Here is a 23081-nt window from a genome sequence, read left to right on the forward strand (position 1 = left end):
CTCTCCAGCCCTCGTTACTCCCAGTCCACTCCTGAAACACAACTCTGCTCTAGCCTTTGTTACTTGGAGAGAGAATAGCTGAGGCAGACGGAAACACAGGAGGGGCAGGTTCAGAATTCAGGACAAAAGTCCCAGTGAGAGACACAGGCTTAGGGGACATATGCTAGGGAAAGTCAACAAAGTGAAACATTCTTCCAGGAAAGCATTTCAAAGACATGGGAGGGGCCGGGCATGGTGGCTCATGCCTGTAATCCCAGCACTTTGGGAGGCTGAGGTGGGCAGACTGCTTAAGGCCAGCAGTTCAAAACCAGCCTGAGCAACATAGTGAAACCCTGTCTCTATAAAAAATGCAAAAATTAGCTGGGCATGGTGGTGGATGCCTGTGGGCTCAGCTACTCTGGAGACTGGGGTGGGAGGATCACTTGAGCAGGAGCCTGAGGTTGCAGTGAGCCATGATCACACCACTGCACTCCAGTCAGGGTGACAGAGAGGGACCCTGTCTCAAAAAACAAAAGACATGGGAGGGATTAGAGGGTCAAAGGCAAGAAAGTGGCAAAGAGTGCAAAAGAGGCCACTTGGCTTGGCAGCCACGCCCACAACCCCACTGCCTGACGCCTTCCAAGAGGTGAAGAAGGAACAGACGGCACTGGCACTGTTCCCGTTTCTCACAGGGAAGCAGCTCCCCATGGGGGCCGTGGAAAGTGCAGACCTTGGCGCCGGCTGTGCTGTCTGACCATGTGCGCCTTCATGCTGTGCTTGGAGGTGAAGAGTCTGTTGCAGGTAGAGACTGGGCAACGGCTTTTCGGAGCACCCACATCCTGCACGTGTTTCTTAGAGTGAATGTACAGACTGCTACGAGCGGAGAACCTCGCGCAACATCCTGGAACAAAAAGAGTAATGAGTGTGAAACCCAAGGATCACCAAGGAACCAGGAACAAGTGACACTTCCTCATCAGATCAGAACCACCAGACCTGCATTTTGCACCCTGGCTACTGGCAAGGACAGAGACCAAATATCTCTAGAAGTAGCATCACAAGCAATTCAAGTCAAAAGCAAACTGTTTTTAAAAAGCAAGAGATACAGTGAAACCCGTAGGGAGATTTGAAGTCCTACCTCATCTATGCCTAAGCAACCTCTGTGCCTGTTTCTTCACCCACTACATGGAGATGTTGGGAAGATTAAGTCAAATTAAGTATTAACTGCTTAAATATTCAGTTGCAAACAATTTATTCTAGTCATCTCGATTAAGCTATTACCATAAAAAATGTAATCCTAGGATGACATTTAGAGCTGGAAACTATCTTGACAGATCACCAAAGCCAGTCCTTTCACTTTCCCACTGAGACAATGGATGCCCAGGGAGACTGAGCGGGTGTCCTGGAGCCCAGAGCTGGCAACTCCTTGCTTACACTCCCAATCCACTTATGTCTCTGATCTGCACACAGGCATCAGAGGAAAAACAAGACACATTCAAAGTTACAATCACTTCCCCTCCGTGCCCTGGCTTTCTACTATGCTGGAGCTCTGCCCCATATGGACACAGGAAGGAGACGTGGAGCTGTTGGCGGTCAGAGGCCTGTGACCTGGTAGGGGCAAGTAGAACAGCCAGTTGCTGCAACAAAGGGCAGAAGGAAGTCAGTGCCAACACTGAAACATGCAAGCAGCAGAGGAAACCACACACCTACCGAGAAGGCAGAAAAGCGGTCTCAGGAATATGCAGCATTCGAGGTGACTGGGCCACCCTGCAGCAGAGCAGATGGTGCTCCTGCCGCAGGAGCTGCCCAGCCAAGGCATGGGGGCATGAAGGGCAGCAGTGCAGGCACCCCAGCCTGGGTTCCAGTTCAGCCTCTTACCAGCAGTGTGGCCTTAGACAAAATTATTTATCTTTTGCGGGTCTCCTTTTTCTGTTCTGTGAAACGGGAGTGACACCTACCTCACAGGGGTGCTGAGGGCCCAATAAAGCCATACCTGCCTACAGAGCCTCTGCACGGGCCTAAGCAAGTGGTGCGAGCAATGACGCACTCGCGGCACCTTCTTAAGACAGTGGGGCAGTACTGCCAGAGCCCAGCGCCTGGAGGAGGGATATTTTAAGGAAAGAGGCTATGAAGATAGGATACAGCCAGATGAGTAAGGGCCTTGGATGCCTATGAATATAGTTTTCAACTACATTTTTCATTTTCTAATACAGCTGCAAACTCGTTTCCAGGTCAGGCTCATCAAAAACCATCTGGGAAACACAGGAGACAGTCCGACGGCCCAGGACTGCCCTGCAAGCGCACAGTTTCCTCTGCATGCCCTGCTCACCATGGTACACAGGGTACCCTGGAACCCCCTTTCCCAGCTGGGGGTCCTGAGCACGGATTTCTAGAGACAGGTCACAGAGCAGAGGCTCTGAGCACATCTTCTGTCAAATGCCTTCTTGATGGCAGGGCCACGCTACAACAGGACCCTTGCACACTCTTGCCAGCACTGGGTTTCCATTTCTTAAAGTATTTGCTAATTCCATAGGCAAAAAATATATTTCATTTTGGTTTGTATTTCCTGCGACAACCAGGAATGTAATCATTTCTCCATGTGTACTAACTGCTGGCTTTTCCAAATTCTGCCAGTATATTGAGATCTGTTTCCATTCTTTACAAATCCAAGCTGCAACCAGGGAGAGGCAGAAGCAGCCATCACTGACAGACCTGTCTGCAAAGCTGCATTCAGAGGACAGTGAGGCGCTCACATGGACGGCCAGGCAAGCACGAGGCTCGGCAACACGAGACACAGGCCCCAGCACACATAGCCCAGAGGCCGCAACGAGGCCACCCAACACCTGCCCTCAGACATACTTCTGGTCTGTGGCCTTGTCCTTTCCTCCTCCTCCTGTTACTACAAAAAAGGTAGTTTTGCCTTCTACTTTTTATTACAGAACAGTTCAAACACCTACCAAAGTGGAAAAAATGGTGTCATCAGCCCCAACTATTGCCCAACCCCAAGAATGATCAACTCTCAGTCCAGCTGAGAAGAGGTTCTGGGCTCCTCCCACCAGCTCCAACTCCATCTCCACGTGCTGCCCATACACCACGTGGGGAGTGCCCCCTTTCTCTCCCAGCACAACACCTAGACTTGCTGGAAGAAACAGAGCTCTACAGAAACAAATGCCCTATCCTCCACGGCCAACTCCCACCTTTCCCCTTTCCCCAGTCACCTCTGGCAGAAGTGTCAGCACAAACCATCCCCGTCTCCCACTCAGGCCACCTCTCAGGGCACCAGAGCAGGAGTCTGCCTGAGTGACCCACGGAACCTCATCCATCAGCACACCAAGACAACCCCGCAAGTGGCACCGAGGCATGTGTTCCCTGGTCCTGGCTCACCCTAGCACTCCAGGTGACCCCCACTTCCACACATTCCCCTCTCACCTCAGCACCACCCCCACTGTGCTGTTGCTGGTCCTGCCAGTACCCGTCCCAGCCACTCCACCGGAATCTGGGGCAGCCCCAGAGCTCTGTCCTAGGTCCTTTTTAAGAAAATCTAACAGCAATCACAACAACGACAGTAACTGACATATATACTGATGTTTTCCATATGCGCTAAACTTAGTAACCAATCCAGCCTTCTCAACAACCCTGGGAGGTTTTATTCACTTTACAGATAAGAAAGAGGCACAGACAGCTTCAAGTGTTTGTCTGAGGCCCCAGACCTACTTACGTGGCAAACTTGGGACTCGAATCCAGGCAGTCTGACTCCAGAATTCAGGCTTTTGATCAACTACACTACCCTGACTCTCCTCCATTTATACTCTTCTTTGAGAATTTCATCCACTTTTGTGGCTTAAATGATGATTCGGGTGCTGTCTGCTTCGCTCCCTGCCTGGCCTGCTCTCCCCAGCACCAGTGGCACATCCCCTGCCCTCTGCGCATTAGACGCACAAAGGTACCAAAAACACAACATGTCCAAACCAAACTCTGCTTCCTCCAAATCCACTCAGCTGACACACTGACATCAACTAAAATCCAAATCCATCATCATATACTGTGACTTCTAACTCCCACCTCTGCTATTGATGCCCTTTTCTCTTTTCCCACTGTTAAGGCCCCCGTCCAGGCCATCCCACCTCCCCACACCCCTGGCTGCTTTCAATCCTGAAGCCAGGCTAAGCCACAACTCAAACATGATGACATCATACGCTCACCCAAGCACTCAAGCCTGCCACTCCTGGCCCTGAGAGGCTCTCCCAGGCCACTCCGCCTCCAACACCCACACGCACGTGTCTGGTGCTCTCCCCTCTTCTTCAGCTGACTGCGAGGCCGTTCTCACCCCGGTCTGGGGAAACTCTCTGCGCCGCTGCAGCACCCTACATGTTACCTGCTCCCCTGTCTGCACCTCCAGCTGAAACTCTGACGGAAGGAGGAACTGTTTCTCAGTTACACCACTTGTATATATGTTCATTATGTTCTAAGAGCTAGGCTCAGCTTTAAATGGGTCTTTATTATTCTCTCTTCCAGGTAAGGAAACCAAGGCCCAGAGAAGAAGCTTGCCTGAGGCCACCACTTTAGGGAGCGGTAGAGCCAGACTTTGAATCCATGACCACCCGACGTGTCCTGGCTCACTGCCTCCCAGTGCACCTGCAGAACTAGAGTAGGGCCAGCACACACAAGTCACGCACAGGTCACGCAGCCAATTTCTGGCAAATGAACTGAGCCTTCAGTGTTTTAAAGGAAAAAACCACTCTACTATCCCTTTTAAAAAGTCAGGTTGGGCGTGGTGGCTCACACCTGTAATCCCAGCACTTTGGGAGGCCAAAGTGGGTGGATCACTTGACGTCAGGAGTTTGAGACCATCCTGGCCAACATGGTGAAACCCTGTCTCTACTAAAAGCATAAAAATCAGCCAAGCGTGGTGGCGTACGCCTGTAGTCCCAGCTACTCAGAAGGCTGAGGCATAAGAATCACTTAAACCTGGGAGGCAGAGGTTGCAATGAGCCAAGATCACGCCATTGCACTCCAGCCTGGGTGACAGAGCAAGACTGTCTCAAAAATTAAACAAAAAAAGAAAAAGTCAGTCTAGCTTTACTGCTCTCCAATTACAAAATGATTGGAGCGACAATTCAAACGTGATCTCAAAAGTACCTACCATTTACTGAGTCCGAGCTCCATGCCAGATGGATAAACAGGCATTTTCCACATTTCACCTAATCCTCATGACCACCAAATTAAACAGGTAACTTAACTAGAGCCACAGATCTAATGAGGATCAGGGCCATGAGTCAAACTGTGTCTGATTCTCAAGTCACTGCTCCCAAAATAGTACAATTAACTCAATGAGGTAAGTAAACATAATGCTGCAACTTATATTGAGTCAGTCTTTAAGCAGCTAACATTTACCTTTAAACAACGGAAACTTAACAGGATAAATGTTGGCATGGCACTTAGTTTACTGCTCAAAGCAATGTTTTAAAATCTACCTTCCACAGGACACTCGAACGGCTTTGTGCCTAGGTGGGTTATGCTGTGGCCTTTCAGATGCTCTGCTCTGGTGAATGATTTCCCACAGCCTTCGACAGGGCAGGTAAACCTCCGGTCATCGTCATGTTTCCTGCCAGACAGAAAAATAAAGGAGCTGTGATTCCTCACACAACTCACCATGATTCTTTAAAATTCTACAAAACATACCAAAACACAAACTTTGCATTTACAAAAATGATCAGTACATTTCGGAAAATCTTAATTCTGTCTTTAATCCATGTGAGCAGATTTGCAATTTAGCTACCCCATAAAAATTCTACTTTAATGACTAAGCTGACCCCAGAGTCACACATCAAACAATTAATGCTACTTCAATCTAATATAAGCTAATCTAAGAACAGTGGAGTCCCAAATGTATTGATGAAGGTGTTTCTATTGTTTAGAAACCCCAATGATCAACAAGCTTTCCGAGCAACAGAGGGTCGTGAGAAATGTGCACAGAGCATCAGCTGCAATGCCAAAAGGACTCTCTTAAGCCAACTTGTAATGACTGTGTCTTTTCCTAAGTGACATTTTTATATTAAATCCTCAGAGCCCAGCTGTGCAAGTACAGAAAAACCACTGAATCTCTCCGAGTCTCACTGTAAAACAGGGAGAATAAGAACATTAGCTTTGAGGTTGTTGGGAAGGTAGAAGACACACATATAAAGTGCTGAGTGTCACCTGGACACAGTCTCCAGGGTTGTCATTACCACCATGAAAACTTGTAATTACATGAAGAAAGCTTATTCTACAATGTTAAGTTAAAAAAAAAAAAACTGGAATTGTTTTTTTTTAAGAACAGAGTATGCCAATTAAGCTTTTTTTAAAAAAAGTATACACAGCAAAAACTGTCTTCAGGTGATGAGATTCTGAGCAATTTTCTTTTTACAGTTTTCTGAATTTTCCAAATCATCAACACTGAGCTCCTTTTTTAACAACTTAAAAAATGTCTACAGATATTTCATTCATTGGTTTCTGCTGCTGACAAACCACTCATTTTCAAACCTGATAATGCAAACCAAAATGTAAGGATTACCTTCTGTGCCTTAGAAGTTTGGACATGCTGGTGAAGGTCCAGCCACAGCTGTCAGAGTCACAAATAAATGGTCTTTCACCTTATAAAAGAAAAAATTATACAGCATAAAATTTACAACTCCAACAGCTACGATGAAGACAAATCTTGGGTCCAAATGCTGTGCGTTCCCTAGCTCATTACCTGTATGGCTCCGCAGGTGAATTTTCAGCCGACAGGCTTTATCATACTGCTTGCTGCACCCAGGAAAGGAGCAGGAAAAGAGTTCTTGTTCCCTGAAGTGGGCTCGGTTATGGGAAAACAGGGCACTCACTGTGATAAATGTCTTCTCACAGCCTGAACAAAGAAAACACAAACCTGCTCAAAGCGTGGCCAAAATTATACAACATAGCTAATGCTAGTCACACCCACCAGACCCTGTTCACACTGAAGCAGACAAGGGAAAACATGACTCAGAAGCACTCTCTAAAAAGGGATGACCATTAATGCTTGGCTTTGTGATCACCACAGGAAGGCAGCTAATGGCAGCCAATAGGCACACGCTGGCCACCTGTTGCAACATGACTTGGAGATGGAGCAACCGATAAAGAGAAAGTCCTCCGTTCACAGCCATCTACTGGCCGGCTCCGGAGCACTGATCCTGCACACAGACTGGGACCCAAGAACCCCATGAGAGAAATCAAATACTAAGGAACAAGATTTTGTCTGGTAGGGTTGATCTTTGAAAGGCTACAAATCATCCTACTAGCCAGGATTTTTCACCCCTTGGGGGTGATGCTGCATCCTCTACATATCCAAATTTCCTCCCTGACACCCTCCAACTGCCAGCCCTGTCCCTTGCTGTTTGGATTCGTTTTCCTTTCGCAATTTCCTTAGGTTCCCTGCTTTGTAATCTTCACCTCAATCCTAACCCCTGGCCAAAGCAGCTAAGCCTCAACAATTCCACAGCAATACTTCTCCTCCGACAGAAACATTCAGGGCTCCAACAGGGTGGAAAACATGAGGCTGCAGGATGTTTAACAGGGGTCTTTGCTGCAGCTCCTCTTGGAGCCTTTAACGAGATACTATCATGCCTATGAACTGCCACACAGATGTACGTGGCATAGCACTGCCCAAAAGTATCAGCCCAAGGAATCCTACTTTCCCCAGCAACATCTAACTCAGAAATGCTGATCTTTGGCCTCAATCTGGTCCCAAAATACCTCCAGGGTATTTTGGGCTTCGGTGTGTTCACACACTTGGTCATGTAAATCTGAACACAGACTCTCTCTGCCTTGGCAAGAACCCCCCACACCCCCATAGATAATTACACCCTTTGGTTCTCCCTCTGCAATCTCACCTGCTAGAGACCCTCATCATTCCCACTCCCTGGCTCAGGCCTTCAGAAAACTCAGGTCTGGGCCCTTTGATGATGCTTCCCTGGTCCTGCTCCTGCTTCTAAACATCTAATCTCATCTAACCATCTAATCTCATCTCAACACAAGAAGCCTCATGGATCAGCCAACACAAAACCCTCAAGAGACCTCATGCCTGGAAGCAGGCGGGATCCCTGACCTTCCCAGTGTCATACACAGAATGATACTCTTTTAGCAGGGAAAGGGTCTACAGCCACCATCAGATTCCCAACAGTGTATGACTGAAAAAGGCTTTGAGCTAGTGGCCTCAAGCCACATTCTCTCTGAAGAGGAATGCGCAAGACAGTCCACAGGCATATGCGAGGGAAAAAATAATAAAACCCGTTCATAATTCTCATCTCATCCTTTAAAAATTCTTGTTTAAGGACATTATAAGGAGAGCCGTGTGCATATACAGGTTAGGGGCATGCTAGGCACACATTCCAGTTTCTGTTTGAATGACTGGTCCTTCCTCCTGGGCCCTCACCACAGACCACAATCTCCACCTGGGCTCTGCCACCCAGCCGACTCCATTCTTCTGCCTTTCCAGGGAGGAATCCTTTCTTGCCCTTCTGGAGGAACCCTATCCCTGTGAAAGCAGGGAAAGCTGCCCATCCTGGTGAAGAGCTCACTGTGTTGGAGTCCTACATTCCCAACAACTGCAGGTCAACACAGAGGAGAAAGAACAAGCAGTGGACTTTTTTTTTTTTTTTTTTGAGACGGAGTCTCGCTCTGTCGCCCAGGCTGGAATGCAGTGGCGCGATCTCGGCTCACTGCAAGCTCCGTCTCTGGGGTTCACACCATTCTCCTGCCTCAGCCTCCCGAGCAGCTGGGACTACAGGCGCCCGCCACCACGCCCGGCTAATTTTTTGTAGTTTTAATAGAGACGGGGTTTCACCGTGTTAGCCAGGATGGTCTCGATCTCCTGACCTGGTAATCCGCCCGCCTCGGCCTCCCAAAGTGCTGGGATTACAGGCGTGAGCCACCGCGCCCAGCCACCAGCAGTGGACTTTATCCACAAGGCTCGGCCTCTGTCTTTTCGTCTGTAAAAGAGGACAGTTTTTAACCTTCACAGACGGCTAATTTTTAAAACTTCACAAAACTGTGAGGTTCAACGGAAATCGAAGTGCAAAAGGCAAAAAAAGCCAGGATGTGCGCACACCTGTGGCTATCCTCCCAGCGTGTTAAGGTCCTGAATCTGGCCATTCATCTCTGCTCCTCTAGCACGGAGTGTGCACCCCGTAAACAAATGACGAGACTGAGAAAAATAAAGACCTGACACATAGCTCCGTGCCACTCTGTGAAGATGCGTGCCGCTTTCATCAAGCGCAAGCAGGTTAAGGATATCTGTTGCCGCCACCTTTGGGAAGCGCAGCTGTGGTGATCTGCGCTACCTGCCATCGGAATCCCTGCGGCAGGGCAGGGCCAAGATCTCAAATCGAATGACATGGAAGGAGCTAGAATACAAATCCCGAAGAGCCTGCGTCCCCGGCTTGCTAAGGTCTGGCAGGCCCCTCTGTGGGGCGGACGTGGCACCCCGGACCTGCCTACAACACCGCGCAGCCCGCCCGCCCCCGAGCGCGCGGTTACCGGGAAAGTCACACTTGTAAGGGCGCTCGGGCTCGAAGTGGCTGCGCTGGTGGGAGCTGAGCTTGGCGTGCGTGGGGAAGCGCTCGGCGCACACCTCGCACTTGAACAGGCTCTCCTGCTCGTGGCCCTTCATGTGCGCCTTGAGGTTATAGACCGTAGTGAACTTCTTGCCACAGCCACCCACTGGACAGCCGAAGGGCCGCAGCTTGTCGTGCGACTGCAGGTGCCGCTTGAGCTTGTAGGACGTTGTGAAGGCCCAACCACAGCCCTCCAGCGGGCACTTGAAGGGCCGCCGGCCCTGACCGCCGCCGTGCGTGAGCAGGTGCACCTTGAGCTGGTGCTTCTTGGCGAAGGCCAGCGCGCACTGCGGCTCGGGGCAGCGGTATCCGGGCGTGCTGGGGCCGGAGGCCTGGGGCGCGCGGCGGGGAGCGGCGGCGCCCGCGGTTGCGGGGCCGGACGGCGCAGACAGCGCGAGGACGCCGCGGTCGAGACGCACCAGCAGGTCCTGGCTGCTGATGGTGACGGCGCCCGCCGGGGCTACGCCAGGGCCGGGGGCGGCGGCCGGGCCGCTGGGGCCCTGCTCGGGGCGGCTCGCCAGGTTGACACGGGAGCCAGGCTCGGCCTCCTGTGATCCGGCAGCCTCGGCGGCAGCGCCGCCGTGCGGCACTTCCAGCAGCACCAAGAAAGAGTCGCCGTCGCTGTCGTCCTCGGCGGGCGGCGGGCTTGGCCCGGAGGCCTCCCCGGGCCGCGCCCCGGGCCCGCCATCTTCAGGGCCCCGCACCAGTAGCAGGCGGCGGCGCGCGGGGCTCGCGCCGAGCGGCGCTGGGGCTCGGCGGAGCGGGCCGGGGCCGCCGCCATGTTGCCCTCCGCGCGCAGTCGGGGCGGGGAGCAGCGCCGGGAGGTCCATCTTGGTCCCAGCGACGGCGTCGGAGCCGCTTCGGACGCAGAGCGGCCCGCGCCCCGCCCAGGTGTGCGTGCGCCGCCCCGGGACGCGATCCGCGCCAAGCCCCGGCGTAGAGTCCGGCTGGGAACCGCGCGTGCGCGGACGCCGCCGGGCGATGCGCGAGGCCTGCTGGGCCGACGTGACGTGGGGCTGAGCTGCGGGGCGCCGGAGGCGGAGGCGGGGGCGGGGCGCCGGGACCGACTAGGGCGGGGCGCGGGGTCGGAGGGCGGGGCGCGGGGTCGGGGGGCGGAGCGCCGGCACCTACGAGGGCGAGCGGCGGGGCGCGGGACCGACAGGGGTCGGGGTGAGGCTCCCAACGCTGAGCGATTCCTTCTCGTTCCCGCTGGCGTGGAAGACGAGGCTTGTCTTGACTTCGAATCGTATTAATATTTCAGACACTTAACAGGCAACCTCTCGTAAGCATTGACTGCGTCCCAGGGGCTGTACCTGTCTGAGCTGATTAAGCGTGCGCGGTCACCCAGGGGTGAGGAAACAGGGACGGCGAGCTCGAGTCACTCGGCAGCCGGCAGATCCAGGATTCGAACCTGTCCAACAGGCCGGACGCCTACCCCCAGCTCACTTAAGTGCAAGCTCGCCTGCCGCCGCTGGCGCGCAGACCTCGTTTGCTTTGGCCCAGGTCCTTGCTCGGCACACGGGGCCTCCCTGATACGCAGGACCCCTGCCTGTATTTCCAACTGTATTTCCTACTAAACTTGGCACAACCTCACTCTGCAACAGCTTAATTACTTACTGTTTCCGGTCCTCACCCTCCCCCACCTCACCGTACACCTCCGCATTCAATCTGGACTCCTCCACTTCAACTTCACCACCACTCAGATCCAAACCCGCACTTTATTCCTGGGTACCTGAAAAATAACTACTAGCTGATCATCAGTCTCCCTCCGCTCCACTCGCTCCCATCCACGGGGCACCGTTTTATGATCTAAAAATTGCACATCAAATTATGCTCACCTCCACCTTGCTCCCGAAGGCGCCTATGGCCTTGCTAGTCTACCCTCCCCTACCTGTTTGCCCTCACTTCCCGCCACTCTCCCGCTGCCCCCCCACCCCTCCCCCGCACCCCACCTCTTTTTCCCAGTTCATCCAGCAAGCCAAGCTGGTTCCAGCCTCAGAGACTTGGCGCAGCTGATCTCTGATTCCTCCGGGAGGACTCTGCGGCCCTTCTGATCCAAAGCACATGCTTACCCAGTCCCGTATTCCCACCTCTGTCTGATCTGTTTGCTCTTAGAGCTCTCATCACCCGTTGTTTTGTTGAGTTCCTTCCCTGCTCCTTCACTGTCTCTCCCTCTCTGGAATGTAGGCTCTTGGAGCCCAGGAACTGTGTCCTATTCACTGTGTGTGCCCAGGAAGACTCTTGGTGCATATTTGTTAAATACATGAATGCTTTATTATTAAGAGTATTTTTTTAAGTAACACAAATTATAATATTAAAAAGAATAGGATACATCTATTATATATATCAGTTTATGCCGATAACATATTGTTCCTAGACCATTCAGTAGAGGAAAGAATAGTCATTTCAATAATGGCGGCACTGGGACAACTGGATCTCCACATGCAAAAGAACCAATTTGGACGTGTATCTCTCATCAGAGGCAAAAATTAACTCAAATTAGAGCAAAAGCCTACACATAAGACATAAAACTATTTGAAGAAAAGTAGGTGTAAATCTATGTGACCCTGGATTAGGGAATAGTTTCTTAGATATAATATTGAAAGCACAAGAAAGAAAAATAGATAACTTGGACTTCATCAAAATTAAAAACTTACTCAGGTAAAAGGACACCAATAAGACAGTGAAAAGACAACTCAGAATGGGAGAAGGGTGTGCAAATCGAATATCTGATAAGGATCTACTATCTGGAATATATAAAGAACTCTTAACTCAGCAAGAAGACAAGCAGTCCACTTTTTTAAAAGGCAAAGGTTTGAATAGACATATTTCTCCAAAGAAGATAATACAAACAGCCAATAAGCAAATAAAAAGAGGCTCAACATCACGAATCATTAGGGAAATGCAAATCAAAACACAGTGAGATACAACTTCACACCTACTCAAATAGTGGTAATTTTTTTAAAAACAGGATATAGAAAAATTGGAACTCTCACATATGGCTGGTGGGAATGTATAACGTTGCGGTGTGGAAAACAGTTTGGCAGTTCTGCAGAAAGCTAAACATAATCTCCACATGACCCAGCAAGTCCATCCCTGTGTTGCTGAGGCTGGAGTGTGGTGGCTATTCACAGGTGCAGTCATAGTGTGACCTCCAACTGGCCTCAAGCAGTCCTTCCGGGTCAGCCTCCCAATTAACTGGACTACAGGCATATGCCACCATGCCCAACTTGTTGCGCAGCATTGATTATGCCACATTCTCGTGATCAAAGAAGTCATAAGACACTGCAGACCCAGGCAAGGGGAACTTGTACTCCACCTCTCAATGGGAGGTGCTGGAAAGAATTTGCAGCCATTTTTAAACTATCACAACTTCTCTGTGCCTCAGTTTCCTCATGTGTAAAATGAAGGGGACTGAGAAAGAAAAAGGGCAGCCCCTGCCATCCAGAAACTGGCCGGGTGCTACAGCTGGGCCACTCTGTTCTGTAAGACTTGAACCATCACGCAGAAAACCAACCTAGGCCAAGGTCACTGAAACACAATGACATGAGACAAAGCAAGGCCACTTCATGATGTGTCTCCACCCAGATAAAGCGAGGTCACTTGCTGTGCCATTTACAATATACCCAGCAGCCCCTCTCTCAGCTAACGTGAGCAACCGCCGCTTTTGTACCCCTGACAGCCTGTCTATCTGTGTGCTTCCCTCTCTGTATATAGGATTTAGTCAGAAACCTAGTCATGGTGTTGACCCGATTTCTGGTAAGAGCCAATCCAGAGCAAATCCCCGCTTCCTAAGACTCCCCCACCCAACCAAAGCTCAAATCTGATACTAGGTTGTTTCAGATACTAGGTTGTTTCAGCCTTCTGCTGAGACACCCTGAAAGGAGCAACAGGACTCCTGGCGAGGGTCAGACGCGCCACTTCACCAGGTGGGCTTGAGTCAGCTCAATGTGGTCATCCAGTGGGGCTCAGGCAGGGACTTGAACTTGGTAGTCTCAAAGGAGTGCCCCAAATTACAAGGACCACAGAGATTGTGCCTTGGCCAGCCAGACCTGTACTCTCCAGGCTGTGTGGAAAGGATTTTGGAGAAGCCAGGGGAAGGGACGCAGATGACACACGCATGCACGCTCAGATTTATTTGTGTGTGGGGAGAAATCCCATCAGCCCAGGTATCGCTGGATGTCCAGCACCTCTTTTGGGCTAAAAGGCATCATGTGGATCTTGAGATTGCTAACAGAGAAGTGTCCAGGATTCCCAAATTTTGATGGGAGTGGGGATGAGGTTCACGGGGAGCAAAAGAGCATCTCTTTGTCAAAGGTCACAAGTTCAAATCCCAGCAGAGGTCATACAAGTCACACAAATGTGGGAGACAGGTGGGCACAGGAAACATAGACTCTCATGCCAAGGGACAAACAGCATACACGCTCCGCCTCACCATGGGTTCTGTAGGGACTGGAAGGGACTGTGGCCAAGTGCAGAGAGCTAGGCCAGCCCAGAGGGGCCCCCAGTAAATCACTGCCACAGAGGTGGTGAGAACATGGTGTTACCTTATATCTTGATTTTCAAAAAATAAACTCTGGATTTCTCCCAATTTGTAAACATTGGTGACAAAGTCAAATTTTTTTAAAAACAGGACAGACCAAACAAAACACAACTGCAGGCTGAGTGTAGTGCTGTGCTCCTGTGGTCCCAGCTACTTGGGAGGCTAAGGCAGGAAGATCACTTCAGCCCAGGAGTTCAAGGCTACAGTGAGCCATGATTGCACCACTGCACTCCAGCCTGAGTGACAGAGCAAGATCCTATTTCTAAAAAATATATAAATAAAACATAACTGCAGGTCATGCCCGGCCCACAGGCCCCTGTGTGGTTGTCTACTCTGGGAAAACTGGAATGGGAGAGTGCATCACTCAGCCAGGCCCTCCCTCCCTGACCTTGGCTTGCCAGCAAGGAAAGCATACAGTTCCCAGGGACCCTGGGTTTGCAGAGAGCAGGCGCTGCCCAGGGGGAGGACCCTAATGCTGTACTGCAGGGCCTGAGCCTTTCTCACCTCCAACTCTTAAGGCAACTGAACCCTACACTCATCATGGCCAACTGGTTTCTCTTTTAATCATTTTGATGAAAACATTTCTAACTGGACTATACATCCTTGCCTTCTGAAAAAGAAGATGGCACTGGGCACATCAGAAGCCATGCTGTTCCTTCCATGGCCACTACAGCTGTGACCAGCTGCCCCAATTCCGCTGTGAGCCCCGTGGGAGTCAGCTGTCACTTACCACTGCAGCAGCAGACAGCAGGTTGGCATGCAGGGGCCAGGGAAGTAGCTTGCTCCCTGGCATGGCTTGGTATGGAGCCCAGAGGGGGTCTGGGGTCTGTGTGCAGCTGGAAGCCATCAGAGCCCTGCCTGTCCTTCAAGAGGGAAGGTGCTGGATGGGGAAAGGGTGATGCCAGGGCCCTGTGGCCCGCTCTTAAGATGTGTGCACAGATCCATGCAGCAGGGTGCTTTCATGGAGATGTGGGGACAGACGATGCGTCCCTACACACTCTGTCCTGTCTCTCTCACTATCTCTGTCTTTCTCTCTTTCTGTCTCTTACTCTCTCTCTCTCTTTCTCTGTCTCTTCCTCTCTGTATCTCTTTCTTTCTCTGTCTCTTCCTCTCTCTCTCTCTCTCTGTGATTCTCTGTCTGTCTCTGTCTGTCTCTGCCCCTCTCTGTAACACTCTCCCCTCTCTGTCTCTGTCCTTCTGTCTCTGCCCCTCTCTGTAACACTCTCCCCTCTCTGTCTCTGTCTTTCTGTCTCTGCCCCTCTCTGTAACACTCTCCCCTCTCTGTCTCTGCCATGGAAGGATGCAGTGAGAAGTTGGCCTCACCAGGAATTACACCAGCTGGCACCTGGTCTTGGGCTTCCAGCCTGCAAATGTGTTTCATTTCTGTTGTTTGGGCCCCAGTGCCAGACATTATGTGGCAGCCACCCTAGCTGACCAACCTGGTTGCTGTGTTTCCAGGCCCCACATCTTGGTTCTGGCAGGATGAAGGGGCGAAGGCAAAAAGCAACCCCGCTGGATCTGTCCATTTTATTAGAAAAACAACGGCTCTCAAGAAGCCCTGCCCCACAGACCCCACCCTCATCTCGTGGGCCAGGACTAGGCCAACAGTCCCTCCTAACAGCAAGGAAGGCTGGAGAATCAGGTGGTTTTTTTTACCCTATATTGCTGCCCACACAAAACTAGGCTTTTGTTCACAAGGGAAAGGGGAGAATGGCTGCTGGGGAGGAGATGCGGAGTGCAGGGAGGGTGGGGACCAAGAACCCGGCTTGGTCCTGGAGAGGGCAGTGGCCTGCCCCTCTCCAATCCACAGACATGTGGGGTGTCTGGTTTTCTGTGGCCCTCAGAGGCCCACCCACAGACTCTTTCTCATTTCTTTGTTTAGGATGAGTTATCTGTTGGTCTGTTGCACGCCCAGCTAAGAGAATGAGATTCATGAGCCCTGGCCCTGACAGAGGCCACTTCCCCCATCCCGGTGACCTCTCACGAGGCTCTGGACCCAGTCATTGCCGGGCTGTGGGATTGGGGGAGGGGTGCCAGACTCCAGCCTCAGGGGCCAACACGCTTCCTGAGGTCCCCTTTGGTGTACCCCTCAGGCTGTGCTGGCCTAGGGGGGTGCCCCTGCTCTCTCATTTCTTCCCCAGTAAGTGATCATTTATCCTTAGGGCAGACCCGGCCTGCCCGTCCCACCAGCCCACAGTGCAGCACACAGCTCTGTTGACCCTTTATTTCCTGGTCTATCCTCCTTCCCGAAGTCCTCCAGGCCAGCAGCCCAGGGTGCCAGGGTCCAGAAAGTGCTTGCACAGACAGCAGATGGGCAGCAGACAGACAGAGTTGCATGGAGGCTGGCAGGTGGCCAGGAAGCAGAGGGTGTGATCATCCCAGCCGGAGAGAGCTTGACCAGTGTTCACCGCAGGGCCCCCGGGCAGGCTTGGGACTCGGCCCTAAATGGACTTTGACAGCCTTCAGGGCTCCCATGCAAGTGGCATGGTTGTGGACAGAGAGTTGCATGTCTCTGGGCCTCAGGGGGCTGTCTGTAAAATGAGGCTGTGGTGGCACCCTGCACAGGGCACCATAAGGGCCACGTGAGGATGTGCGAGAAGTGCAGGTAGTGCGGGTGTGCAGGAAGGGTGTGTGCCATGGCTGGGCAGGTGAGGATCGCCAGGGAGGAAGGGAGGCAGGGGCCGCGACTCCTGGCTCCCTCAGAGCTGCAGGGCCTGCTGGAGCACCCGCTCTTCCTCCACCTTGTGAGGCAGTGTCACCACCAAGCTGCTGTTCTCCTGCATGGTCTGGCAGATGATCTCATAGGCCTTCTGGTTCCCTGACCAGCAGCGCCGGGCCACCTAGGGCAAGGAGGGGGATAGCAGTCCATGTCAACATAACCGGGCTCCCCACGTGAGTCCTGGCTCCCACACTTGGGGCCTCTCTCCTTCGGGACCTCTGAGGCTGTCCGTGGGGACAGCTGCCCTTTTGTGTCTGCCCCATTTCCACCCCCAGCTTAGGCTCCCTGTCTCTGGCCCTCCTCTGGGATCTGAAACTGGCGGTCATCACACTCAGTCCTGCTCCCCCAGCTCCAAGAATGGCCTTGCCTCCTGAGTCCTCCGCAGCACCTCCCTCCCTTCTAGAATCCACCTCAGCCTGAGCTCTACCTTCACAATGTCCCTGCAGTCCTCTTTCTTCCCTCCACCTGGTCTCCCCTGGATGATGCCACGCCTCCTCCCCCATTCCCCTCTGCCATTCTTGCCACCCCCGCCTCCGCCTTCCACACAGTCACCACACCTGCCCCCAACCCACTTTTCCATGCCACAGCCGGGGCATCACCTAGAACATAACCTCTTGCTCTGGGATGAAGACCTCCATCCCCAGCTCTGCCAGAAGCCCTGCAGCTCCCAGTGAGATGGGGTGAGTCTCCTGCCAGCACCCTCTCTGTCCTCATGCTCACGCTCCGGGCCCAGCCCAGGGGCTTTCAGTCACCCAAGCTGTCTGAACTCCCGCCTTTGCTCCAAGCCTCCCCTCATTCTCTGGGTCCCACCTGTCTCCCCATCATCACCTGACCTGACCTCCATTTGAGCTGATTCCCCCTTCCTGGCTGCTGTGCTGTGGTCATGAGAGGAATCCGGCCCCCATCCCCACACCCAGGAGATGCTGTATGACAGCAAACGTGGATGGGGATCACCCAGCTGAAGGCCCTGCCTTCAGGAGGTGGCAAGGACTGGGCTGACTTACACCATTGGAGACATCCCAGCTGAGCATCAGCCTGGCTCTCCCCTCGGCCTCCGGGGTACCGTCCAGCACGAGGCCGAATCCCCCGTTGATCACCTCACCCCTGCAGGAGGCAGAGGAGTTTCTAGTTCATTCCTGGGGCCCAACACTGCACAGAGCAGGCAGAAGCCCATGTTTTGGAAGCATTGGCTTGAGACGGCGTCAGGGTTGGGGCCGCCACACCGCCGGCCTCTGCAACCTGGTGGATGCAGGAGTCGTGTAGGCAAGCACAGCTGGGAGCAGCGTGGTTACCTGCCGCCTCTCTGCCCACTTGTGCCCCCTGTGCTGGGCCCGTCAGCCTTGTGCCCACTTCCACCACCCATTGGAGGTCATCCCTTGATGGAAACCTCCTGGGTACCCCCAGTGGGCTGTAGCTGCCCCCTCCCTGCATTCTCAGAGTGCTGCCCTATAAAGCACACTCCCCTTGGTGTGTCTTGTATTACTCAATTCAGTCGTCACTCTTTCTGGTTTTATCTTTAAAAAAAATATTTTTTTAGAGATGGTATCTCACTATGCTGCCCAGGATGACCACAAAATCCTGGCCTGAAGCAATCCTCTTGCTTCAACCTCCCAAAATGCTGGGATTATAGGCGTGGGCCACTGTGCCCCACCTGATTTTATCCTTATGATCTTTATCTTCCTTATCTCTTCTTTCTGCTTGCCTCAAGTGTATGGTGGGGTCCTTCTGATTACTTGATCTGAAGGCTAAGTTCCTTTATTTTCAATATTTCTGGTTTTCTAATTAATGCATTTCTCTCCTTCTAACATGATATGTTCTTGGTTTCATTTGTTTCCTAATAGATGAGTTGAACTTCATTAACTGTGTTGAAGCTCTGCTGCTGCTTCCATGCATGTGCACTGGAGCTGTTCCCCATCAGCTTGGGATGGCCTTCCCCATCCTCATCCATTCACCTACGAGCTGCTGCCCTTGAAGCATCCAGCCTTGGCTCCTGCTCAGTCTTCTCAGCTTTCAGTCACACACAAGAAGCACCCTTAATTTTGTAAACGCCTGTCGTTGTGTTGTTGCAAATGTGTCCCTCCTGCCTCTTATTCCTCACTTGCAGTATATCTGTTCCTTTTTCTTCCAGCATGCAAAATGTGCATCTAGTTTCCCTTGTCTCAAATCCTTCAGGCCCATCCAGCTTTCCCTGCTTCTCTGCCCAGCCTGAATCCTACTGACCACAACCTCAGCCAGTTCTCACCAGGAAGCCAGTGAGAGGTGCCCTGTGCCCCTTGCAGCCACCTACACTCGCCATTCCTGGTCCCAGAAGCTGCACCCCTCCTGCAAGTGAGCCAGCTGTGCTGCCTACCACCCTGCACTTGCATCCCTGCACCTGGGCAGTCCATGGCCTGCAGTGGGTTGCCCTCACACCTCCCACCAGCCTCCACGTGAGAGGTGCTCCAAGTCGATCTAAGGTCATTACCATTCATCTGTCAGAGGAGCAACAGCCATGCCCAGGCCTGAGCACTCCCAGTGTCCCGCAGCTAGAGAGGCCTCTTGGAGATTAGAACTACAGATTTTGTTTTAGAAGCCTGCATCCCAGAGGGTCAGAGACCAAGGCCGCTCAGCTTCAGGTGACCTTGGCAAACTGACCACAGAGGAACTCTGAACTTGCAGATCCCAGGAAAATGGGAACGCTAACACATTGCTATTAATGGTGAATTTGAGGTAACTCACAAATGGTGTTGGAACAACTAACTATACCTTTGAGAAAAACATGAAAGTAGAAAAACATAAATGCCAGATGTATTAAAGTGCATGATTCAATGAGTTAACATACATGAATAGTGTAGAAGGCCTTGCACATGTTAACACTCTACAAGTGTTCGCTATTATCAGCTCATTTCCTCTTCACCCCAGCCTACAAGGCAGTTATTATTATTATGCTTATTTTCTCATTGAGAAACAAAGGCACAGCAAGGCTACACTGTGCAGGCAGATGGCCTGAGAACTGCTGTCAATCATGGCACTCCAGGGCTGTCCATCGGGGCATCGTCCCCTGCACATGGGCAGAAGGCGTATGGGTGGGTGGGGGAGGGCTGTGTGCACAGACAGGGCCCTGGAAGCCCTGGCTACTCAGAGAGGTCTTCGGGGCAGAGGATCAGTGTCACCAGTAGCTTGCTAGAAATGCTGAATCTCCATTCCACCCCACACCTGCTTTTTTTTACTTTGTTCCCCATTTATTTATTTTTTTTGGTAGAGAGGGTGTCTCACTATGTTTCCCAGGCTTTACTCAAACCTCCTGGGCTCAAGCAATCCTCCTGCCTTAGCCTTCTGAGTAGATGGGACTATAGGCGTGCACCACTAGGCCTGACTCAGACCTGGTGGTGCACGCCTATACAATAATCTGCATTTTAATGATATCCCCAGAGGATTTCTGTGCACATTCAAGTTTCAGATGCACTGTAAGACATTGTTTAGTGTGAAAAAGTGGCAGTATCCAGATATATAATAGATGGTAGATAGAACACAGCCATTTACCCCTGCCCCTCCTGCATCTCACCAACAAAACTGCAGAGGAATTATTTAACCCACAAGGATGAGGAGAAAGGGACAGGAGAATGGGTGATGGGATTCTGAAAGCTGGAGGCAGGCATCAGAAAGCTCCAGCGCAGTGTGGCCATGGGAGGGACCGGCAGAACCCATCGGCGCCCCAGGACCGAGGGAACCTCAGGAGCTGGTGGTCAGCACCAAGGGGCTCCGAAGGAGGGCAAGAGCAGAGGTAAAGTTGGAAACACCGGCTGGAAGCCTGCTCACCTGAGGTGGGCTCCCAGATGCCCACCCACCTGCTGCCTAGAGGCTGCCCGAGTCGGCCCTCGGTGGCCACTGGAACTGACCCTCTCACGTGTGAGGCCGCAGCACCAACAGGGAGGCCTCACCCCTCTGACTGGGTCCTCCCAATAGGGAAAGGAGATCAGAAAAGTCTTTTCTGAGGTCCAAACAACCCAAGAACAAGAGCCTGGCTCTTGTCTTTATCTCTTGCACTCTGTGGCCCAGCCAGATGGCTCTGTCCTGCAGCCTGCGGTCCAAACGTCCACCTGAGCATGCAGGGCTGCAGCCAGCCAAGCAGTGCCCTGTTTAAATGTGAGCGCTGGGCAGATGGCACAAAGACAGACGGCAAATGGGCAATCAGGAAGAGGGGCTGCAGGAGACAGTGGCACAGAGGAGGCTAGAAACAACACACAGCTGTCACTGGTTGTCCTGGAGTGGAGCCAACAGACAAGTGGAAACATGGGAAGGTCGGTCCAGGAATGTGAGGGTGAGCACACAGCCTGGAAACAGGGATCAATGCGCAGGAAAGAGAAACTGCTGCAGAGTTGCGGGGGGTGGGGCGTCCCCTTGGAGTAGCCACGGTGGAGACAGAATTGGGAGTGGCGTCCCTTTGGAGTAGCCATGGTTGAGGGATAGACATTTTTTCCGACGGGTTAGATTATGTACATGTGTAAGTGTGATGGGTCCCAGGATGAATTTGTGGCACTTTCCCAAAAGACCCCTCAAGGGCAGCAGGGTAAAAGATTTTAGGTCCCAGTGTCTGGTCAGTCTGTGTCCCTGTCCACAGAGTCTGGGGGAAACCTTGGGGGAGCAACTTAGGAATCTGCAGGGAGCATTTCCTGTCTTGGGGAGGCCTGCCCTCAGGGCTGCCTGAATTCTGGCCCTGCTGTCCCTGCCCTAAGGCCCTGAGGGTGTGCACTCTTCCTCGGCCTGCCCAGCCCCGTCCCTTCCTGCCTTCGCCTGTCTGTCAGCAATGATAATGGATCCTGGGGAACCTGGGGTCAGACCCTGGCTCCATCGCCAGCTCTGTGGCCCTGGGCAAACTGCTCAGCCTCCTTCAGAGCCACTCTCTTCCCCTCCAGAAATGACTCAGGAAAACCCTGTGCAGAAATGCCAGGTACCCAATGGCCAGGCAGCCCTTTTCTGCCAGGAGCTTTCTATAGCCCCTGTGTTGGAAAGGACATAGCCTCAGTCACATTTTCCTCTAATTACAGCCACCTGACTGCCGCAGTGCGGAACTGCAGCCTCCAAGGACATGAGGCCAAGCCAGCCTGTCGGAATGCTCCACCGGGACTTGGCTCTGGAGGGCAGGGGACCACTAGATCCGGACAAAATAGGCTCAGAGGCCAGTTTGGAGATGGCCACTGGAGCCAGGCAGGGGGCGTTGTCCTCCCTCCGAAGCTGCAGCACCCCTTGCTGCTCCCCGCAGCCCAGAATCCAGCTTCAACCAGGAGCCCAGATCTGGGGAGCTTTTCTCATAGAGAACAGCCGGGCAGGGGCAGAGCTGGGAGCCAAGAGGAGAGGGGAACCAAGACACCAGGTCTCCTGCCCCCAGCCCAGCTGCCCTGGGAGCCTTGGCTGGGTTTTGCACTCTCAAGTGAGGTGGTCAGAGCAGGAACGAGAAGACCCTGGCCATGAAAGCGCCGGGAATTCCATGGGAACACATGGAAACTGACATGCTGGAAACTAACTGCACACTGGAAACTGACATGACGAGGGCGGCTGCCATTCTTGCAGAGCCTAAGAGGCCTCTGAGACCCATGTGGCTGGGGAGACCCAGAGAGGTGGGGTGGCTAATGCAAGTCCTCTCCTGAAGTTCTGTCAACTGTCTCCGCTCACGCAAGGAACACATTTTCCACAAAGGTGAGGGCAGGGGAGGTGACCAGGGAGGTAGGGCCCAGGACTTCAGGAACCTCAGCCTGGCCCTGCCCCAAAGGAACCCCCAAAACTTCCACATCAGCCCACACCCTGTCCTCTGAAACCTTCTTACCAGCCCACGCCCCCTCCGTTGTGAAGGGCGACCCAGGTGGCTCCGCGACAGGCATCTCCCACGAAGTTCTGCACAGCCATGTCTGCGGAAATAGAGACGCCTCTGCTCATCACCCCCTGCACTGGGTGGGCACCTGGCTCAGTCAGGCCAGCCTGGCTGGCTAAGCCAGCACTGCTAGGCCGGAAGGATGGGGCGGCAACTAGGCCCTAGGGACAGGGCCTCTCACAGCAGCAGTCGTGTGTGCTGGCAGAGCTGGAGCTAGAGCGGGAGAAACTGACACACGTCTAGTTGTCCCATGGTGGCGCTCTCCAGCACTGGGCACCAGGTAAAGCACTCCGGAAGCAGAGGGAACAGAAGAATTAAAAGGGATGTGGAACCAGTGTTAGTTCAGAGAAGTAGAGTGCCAAAGAGAGTCTCTCATACTCTTAA

General features: G+C 52.6%; 2 protein-coding genes across 6 annotated transcripts in view; both read right to left on the reverse strand.

The window, feature by feature from the left end:
• Positions 1 to 10543, reverse strand: part of ZXDC (ZXD family zinc finger C) — a 38368-nt gene extending 27825 nt beyond the window's left edge. For 2 of the 4 annotated variants that reach the window (XR_004670702.2, XM_008968184.4), the window contains exons 1-5: positions 9511 to 10541; positions 6710 to 6862; positions 6530 to 6608; positions 5451 to 5581; positions 710 to 880 (exon numbers count right to left, since the gene is read on the reverse strand). Coding sequence is in view for 3 of the 4 variants with exons in the window: in XM_008968184.4 (XP_008966432.2) it covers positions 710 to 880; positions 5451 to 5581; positions 6530 to 6608; positions 6710 to 6862; positions 9511 to 10417 (1441 nt within the window). In the remaining variant the exon portion in view is untranslated. Of the gene's footprint in view, positions 1 to 709; positions 881 to 5450; positions 5582 to 6529; positions 6609 to 6709; positions 6863 to 9510 lie in introns of all 4 variants that reach the window. The other 2 variants (XM_063602555.1, XM_034957283.3) reach the window with 2 other exon arrangements.
• A 183-nt stretch (positions 10544 to 10726) lies between these two features.
• UROC1 (urocanate hydratase 1) overlaps positions 10727 to 23081 on the reverse strand; it is a 48513-nt gene continuing 36158 nt past the window's right edge. The window contains exons 19-21 of one of the 2 annotated variants that reach the window (XM_014344353.4): positions 22653 to 22734; positions 17854 to 17953; positions 10727 to 16970 (exon numbers count right to left, since the gene is read on the reverse strand). In XM_014344353.4, coding sequence (XP_014199839.3) covers positions 16830 to 16970; positions 17854 to 17953; positions 22653 to 22734 — 323 coding nt within the window. In that variant the 3' untranslated portion in view covers positions 10727 to 16829. The remainder of the gene's footprint in view (positions 16971 to 17853; positions 17954 to 22652; positions 22735 to 23081) is intronic. The other variant, XM_063602556.1, reaches the window with a different exon arrangement.

This window comes from Pan paniscus, chromosome 2, assembly GCF_029289425.2.
Source record: "Pan paniscus chromosome 2, NHGRI_mPanPan1-v2.0_pri, whole genome shotgun sequence".
Classification (NCBI taxonomy): Eukaryota; Metazoa; Chordata; class Mammalia; order Primates; family Hominidae; genus Pan; species Pan paniscus.